Source organism: Cynoglossus semilaevis, chromosome 20, assembly GCF_000523025.1.
Source record: "Cynoglossus semilaevis isolate Cse_v1.0 chromosome 20, Cse_v1.0, whole genome shotgun sequence".
NCBI lineage: Eukaryota > Metazoa > Chordata > Actinopteri > Pleuronectiformes > Cynoglossidae > Cynoglossus > Cynoglossus semilaevis.
This window is the reverse complement of record NC_024326.1, coordinates 8,803,863-8,811,227: the sequence shown is the minus strand read 5'-3', so window position 1 is coordinate 8,811,227 and position 7,365 is coordinate 8,803,863. Positions and strand designations below refer to the sequence as shown.

The 7,365-nt window shown below is 38.6% G+C and overlaps 1 protein-coding gene across 2 annotated transcripts in view; it reads left to right on the top strand.

The window, feature by feature from the left end:
* The first annotated feature begins 4,870 nt into the window (after positions 1 to 4,870).
* The window catches only part of rock1 (Rho-associated, coiled-coil containing protein kinase 1), a 23,447-nt gene continuing 20,952 nt past the window's right edge, over positions 4,871 to 7,365 (top strand). For both annotated transcript variants that reach the window (XM_008334457.3, XM_008334456.3), the window contains exon 1: positions 4,871 to 5,745. In XM_008334457.3, coding sequence (XP_008332679.1) covers positions 5,653 to 5,745 — 93 coding nt within the window. In that variant the 5' untranslated portion in view covers positions 4,871 to 5,652. The remainder of the gene's footprint in view (positions 5,746 to 7,365) is intronic.

Below are 7,365 nucleotides of genomic sequence, written 5' to 3'. Positions count from 1 at the left end.
AAACCTCTCCGTAAATGACTGGATTGGTAATCAATAGCTGTGTATGCCTTTATGTATGAAACCAAATACAGGACTGAGTAATCTATCACACGCTGGTTTGTCACAACAGAGAAAAATAATTAGGTCAATGAACTGGCTCTCTAAAATTGTCAGGCATTGTTTATCATAGGAAAAAGAAAAACAGGATAAACACGACTGAAGACGTAAGCATAACCAAGGAACAAAGAGAATGTGATGTGCCCCAGATGAGGGTGAGCAACAAATGAGAGAAAATAAATGAATTTGTTACCTTGGCGACAACTGCTTTATGTTCAGATGGATGTATAATAGTCACCTACTCACAGCTTGGTCTTAAAAAATGTCATCTAAATTTTATTTCAAAAGAAAAAGAAAAAAAAATTCTAAGCTGAACAGCTTCATTGTAATAAAAATAACTGCTAAAACCAGCTGAGGAAAAATGAATCATAATGGAAATATAAAAGAAGTGCAAGAACAAAGCAACTACACCCACGTGTGTTTATTTCCCCTTGGCTGTAAATACATTCAGATAATAGTGGTATGTGTACATGTTTAATACCAGTGTGCTTTTGACTCATCAAAGATAACTCCTTTGTTTTTACAGTGACTCTGGAACAGATCTGTCACATCGGCTTGGTAAAAAAAAAAACAGAGGTAAAGAGAGCACATTGACAAAATGTCCAGCACAAAAACTCAAGGCCAACACAAGGCAACAAGAGAAACAGTCATCTTCTTAACGGCTAAAGAGAGAAACCTGTCCAACCACCAGAGTAGTGTCACAGAGTTCTTACTTATCTCCTTCCAGATTAAGTCCCAATTGTTTGCAGGGAACAAAGACAGCCAATGAGGAAACCAGCCCCCCAAGGGCCAGATGGTCAGTGTTCAGAGCCCCCTGACCCCTCCAGCCCATGGCCTGTCGGTCAGGGCTGTGTGTGTGTTACAGGCGAGACAGGCCACCCAGCAAATTCAACATGTAGACTTTTTCTACAGTTGATTTAAACTGACTGTCTACAGTGTGATGTAATAAAAGAATGGTCAGTAGCACAGACCTAGAAACACCTAATCAATTTTATCAGTACATAAAAATAACAATGACAACATAATATACAGGAAGTGCCACTTCTGGTAATCAAACACAGACTTCTTTCCTGCAGAGGGTGCTAAGAAGACATCTGTAGTGCACCAGTCTGCGATAGATCAGCATGTGTGACATGGATCCATTTTCACTTAACTGGTTGAAAATGTTTTATTTAAATAATTTGTTGTTTGTCAAAGTACACTGACCAGTGGAAGAATTAAATACTCTTTTACTAGGTGGCAAAAGATGGCTATAAAAACTAAAAAAGGAGCGAGAGACTCGCAACTATTGGAGAATGTTTTAATTCACTTCCTGCGTGTATCAGGTTTGTGTTCAACTAAACAAGCCAGGGTACAATACTGACTGAATCAGGAGTAAATTAAAATGAATAGATCACTATATTTAATTTCATATACTTTTTGGGGGCATTCTTGTTTGGTGCTGTGACATGGGATTTCTCTAATGCAAATGTAAATATATATTACAGGTTTGTTTGAATCTCCTTTTCTAGCGTAATCAAGAGAAAATAAGTTTAACATATCATTTTTTAAAACCAGCAACAGCACATTGACTACACTGACTACAGACTGAGCTGCAGTCAATCCCAACAATCGAGGGTGGTGCAAGAAAGAGTTCTGTCACACGGAGACACATAGAGGCAAACAACCATTTACACTCACAGTCAATTAAGAGCGTCCAATTAACACTATTTTGCATGTTTTTGGGCTGTCGGAGGGGCATGCAGTTTCTAAAGCAACCACCGGGACGTGGACCAATGATCTTATCACTGCAAGTCAAGAGCACAAACTACTCTTCCACTATGTGACCCCTTGTACCCGTAAGCACAACACCCTTTCCACATCTGTTAGAATGCTCCTTCACTATCCTGTAATACCCATGAAACAGTCATTACCTGGTGTGACTTTTTGGGAGTCCAGGAAGCAGGAAGAGGGGACAAGCGTTTGTGTAACCTTTGAGACCACAAACATGAGGAATGGAAAGATTAGATGTGGACAAGATGTACTGGTTTGCCTGTAATTACAATGACAAACCACCAAAGACATCCACTGGTCAGGGCTTATCTGATATGACTTTATCTAAACTGCTCAGGTCTGTTTCAACACCGTGCCTTGGGCAATTTTAACAGTAATCAACACAGAAATATGCAAACTCATGGCTCAGCTCCAAATACAGGCTGTGTGGCATGAAATTGTTAGCAATGATTAATCAGCAGAAGGGAGTTTTTCAAGAATTGCATTAAAAATGCAGTATGGAGCAATGGAGCATAGTAGACAGTTTTTGGCACAGGTTTGGAAAGGCAGGAATGACAACAACACCATTACACTGCAAAACATGGATAACCTGGTTCTTAAAAAAATAGAATGTAGGGTTACCAGACTTCTTTTTAATAAATGCAATTATCCAAAATATTTCACATAATAATAAAAACACCCTGCAAATAATCTACTTTTACTAACGTCACTGGTGAAAAATCACAACTTCGTAGTGAAGCAGTCTTCTGAGAGAGCTACAGGCTGAAGTACAAACACACACACAGCCTTACTGTTGTGTGCACGGTTCTTTAACAGGACATGTGAATAAACACACACTCGTGACACAAAAAACAAACAAATATACACGCGTGAGTCACCAGTTTTCTTACCTTTAACGGTACGAGACGTTATAGAGCCATGCCCACGCCGAGTGACCGGGTCTGTTTGCACTGAGACCGATAATAACGAACACAGCTGCAGCTGCTGCGGCTGCTGAGGCTGCTGCTGCAACTCAGCTGCTCCACAGCTGATCTGAGAACAGCGAGGGAGCCGCCGTGTGACGTCAAGGCTTCATTGCACCGTGTGTTTATGTGCTACACAGCACAAATACCTCAAAATATTTTAAATAAACAGCCTAATGGTATTAAAACCACTGCAGCATATAAACCTTTTGACTTGGCCACCTCCGAGGGCCCACAGTCTCTCCAGTTTTGGTTATGTTGGTATATTTATTACGTGATTTACGTTTAATATCCTATTTCGGTGCTTTCAAGAAAAATATATGCACAACAATTTAGTAAAATTAGTCACAATCAAGCCAAAGCATTGGGAAATAGCAAAGGGTTAGCAGAAGTACATAAGGAAAAATAGCATTGTCATAAAAGCTTAATTAAAATGCATAGGAAACTAAATATAGCTAAAAGAGTAAGTAACAAAATCGAAAAATATCCTACAGGATCCAAAGAATACCTCAGTCAACTGACAGCTACCAAATATAATACAGTTGACAATATATTGTTAATATACATGGGTATGGGATAGCCAAAAATGTAGCCAAATACATTTTTAACAATTGCCCTGGATTTGACTCCTAATGCCATTGTGTGGTGGTCCATGAAAAATCAATTGAATCAGGAAGCTTCATGCCACATAAAACTCATGGTATTTCAACAAGTCCAAAGGTCAGAGAATGGACATATGTTTTTTCATGAATTATAATGTATTACTATCAGGTAGAGTCTGTTATATAGAGTGTAACGTTTATACAGTTTGATGTACTAAATATTATGGATAACAATTCACCCACCGTTATACGTGTAGTCAAAGTCAACTTGAGCACAGCAGTTACAGTGCAAAAAAATACAGTGCTTCAATTCTTTTTGAAAAGTGTTTTTGGTCGGACATACTTGTTTGCATTTGTAAAATAGGTTTAATGTGGCCCTTTCTATTAGGGGTATAATTTATGGGCCATTGTCACATTATGGATTAATTCAACTGTGTTAAGTTCCTGCAAATGTAATAAGCAATATACAGCATTTAATAAATACATGACGAATATATTGTTCTAAGATTTTCTAGTTGAAAACAAAACAAATGTTAACATAAACACATACAAGGTCCCAGGCTGTTACTTTAATGTGTATATTGTGCTTTGCAAATTCTCAAAAATCTAATTGATTTCCATTTAGAAAGTAAAATATGTTGCTGATCTATAGAATGGGTTTGGTTAGGGCTCCCTCTAACGACAAGAATAAGAAATGATACAGGGTGGGAAGGTTAAATTAATGTTAACCAACATTTTTTTTCACGCAGAACAGATGTCTTTGACAATCCTTGACGAAGATCAAGGATCCCAAAGTGAAGTTGAGATAAAGCAGGCGTTTCTTTCTTCATATTGTGTATAAAATTATGTTTCATATTAAACTGGCCCAAGTGGCATGTACAAACACTCCTTGTTATTCCAATACTAAACTATTTATATTACACGAAGGTTCTAATGTACCTAAATAAAATAAATATACATATTTTATAATCACCAATAAGTAGGGCACAACAAGAAGCCCCCAGGTTTCTGAAAAAATGAAACATCGCCATCTGTTGGATTAAAAATGTATAATAAACATTTCTATTAATGGCAAAAGGCCTTTTTATATATACAATACTACTTTATAATATTGCATACATAATAAGTAGGAGCAAAAAAAACTTATATTATTTTTCAAATAATCAAACTAGAGGTCCCTGCTCCATTAGTCTGGGCCCCTTTGGCACGAAAAACCATAGAAATCAGGTTTGGTCTTGACATTATTCGTGGAGGCATTTACTCATCCAGATTATAGTACTTCATATTTAGAGTCACTGGCATTAAATTTAAAATTTTACCTGCTAAACACTAGATCGAATAGCTGCTGTTATTCCGTTTAAATGTGTTGCTTTGTGGTCAGTGACGTCTCCAAGGCTTCGAACGCTGCTCGGCATGGAGCATGCGCAGTTGTTGACATTTTGAAGTTGCTCCTCCGGGGTGTTTGAACAGGAAGGCAGACATGTTGGCCAGACTGTGGGAGAAAATCGGTTTCTGTCTGTTGTTTTCAACCGAAAAAAGTTATAAACTGATTTTGCGCGTTTAATCCCAGCCAAGATTGGGGATCTGAGGGAAACTATCAACATCCGGCTAAGGTGCAAGCGATTGTTCGAAAGGATTGCCTTTAAGGACTCGACTTTAAAGACCTAAAGTTCTTGTTCAAACTGATCGAAATTTGGAAGAAGCAGAAGTTTTTCCTCCACCACTTCTACTTTTGAGCTGTCAGAGTCGGCTGTGGTTTTCTGCAGGGGCCTGCCACAGACATGGGGACCGCTCAGGACTAACTTTAGAGCAGTCTATGCCGTTTCAGAGAGACACAAGTTCAACTTTTAATTTCATTTTGTGTGGATGCAGAAAACATTTGAAGCTCTTATCCTCAGTGGCATCCTGCGGAGGCTGACGAGTCTGACGCCGCCGCCGCGTTGATCGCCTTGCTACTGAAGTTGTTTGTCACTACACCGGGAAAACATCTCCCGACTCTTGAAAATGTGGCTTTTGTACATTCAGCGCAACCTCAGTCGCCTCATTGTGTGTGAAAGCTCGTCGAGAACAATGTATTTTCTGTGAAGTGCAGAGTAAAGTTCACACGAAGAAAGGAACATTCGGCTAGCTGCTGGCTACTAAGGGCTAGCTAGCACTCTTCCTCGACACTTGGCTATTTTTGCCAAAAGCCCCACACCTGGACTGAGTTTGACAGAAAAATGTCTATCGGGGAAAATATGGAGACTCGATTTGAAAAAATCGATGCCTTGCTAAAGGACCCAAAGTCAGAAATCAATACGGATTGTCTTCTGGTAAGTTTCTAGCCAGCTAGGTGGCTATCGAGTTAGCTATTCGGGGACAGTCAACTACCGTGAACAACGGTTCTTCCAAGACCAACAGGTCTTATTTGACACTAAACACGTGCTGATTTTTATCTGGTAGTTAAAAACACAACAAAAGCAACGCAGTACTTTGAATGCGTTTGTTTTTGGGATAACACAACTGACAGCTACAGACATCTTTTGTACCATGCTGTCAAAAAGTATTGTATTCATATTTTCTCTGGGCAGCAGCGTTGTTTCTTATCGTTGCTTTGCTGCCTATTCCTGACGATGCAGTAAAAGCAGCACAAGTCATTTAAAAACAAAAATAAAATAAATACTAAAATAAATAAATAAAAAATATACTCACATATGGCAACCGTGTTTTCATTAGCAGAGACGTGCGCCTTCTGAATATTTTTGGCTCTGGCCAAGGAAATCTTATTGTGTTGAGTTCAATCAACCTAATTATTGAGTACATAACTACACACTGATAATTAGTATTGCAATAAGAGCTATGTCTCACAGTCATTTCCAAAGAAAGGGTCATGACCCTACTAACTGATTGTGGGAAATTGTCTGCAGTTGATATAGAACATGTTTCATATTTGACAGCTTTATTTAACATTTACTTTACTACTTTTACGAATAGTTTAACTCTTCAGAAATTTCGTTGACATGATATAGAACCTTATTTCTGAGGCCATGGTTAATCAAAGTAAGGATTCAAATGTTAGTATATAGGATTAAAGGCATTAAGTTAAGGCACACTTGATTTTTTTATCATATATATTTTTTATTTGTTTTATTGCAGATTGAAATGTTTTTTTCTATAGGGACACACAAAGTGTATCTATAGAAAAAAAAAGAAAATAAAGATGAAAACAAATTGAAAATATTACTTTAGCATGTGGAGTGGGTAGATACAAGTCTCATTTAGGGTGCATTTGAAGTGACAGAGTCACAGGCCTGTTGTAACCTGTGGCCCCCCAGCTACATCAGTACACCTGTTGGGCAGAGTTTGCACTGGCTGCTTCCTGTCTGTGGGTGACAACCCATCCTAGTGACTCTTTACACTTGGGAGTAGATGAGGCAGCCCATGCCACGTGCTTAACCCTGAAGCAACACGTTCATGAGCCTTTTATTACATGCATCAATCTCAGGAACTGACTCACAGCAGAGTGAATGCCAAGGGGATGTTGTTGTGTCAAGTGTTTGTTGATATCATGAGCATTTCAGCTTGGGTGACAGTCACGCTGATTGTTTTCACGAGCATTGGCTCTAAGCATTTTGGCATGCATAAACTCAGAAATGGATGTGATTTGTCTGCTTTTGGAGAAATTAGTTCACACCCAATATTGCATGTGCAATATGATTTATTAATAGGCAATTACATTACACTGATCAAATAAACATCAGTCTAACACTCTTGCCTTTGAGGAGGGTTCCCCTAAAGCCCCACCCACTAGCCCAACCCAACCTGAAGTGTTTGTGTAAATGCTGCATGAGTTAGTTGTCTTGAAGAAAAAGAAAAGTTGCTTAGTCTCCATAACCTACTGTCCTGTTGCAAAAAATGGGCAATTAGCACACCTAAAAGTGCACACGTTCTGT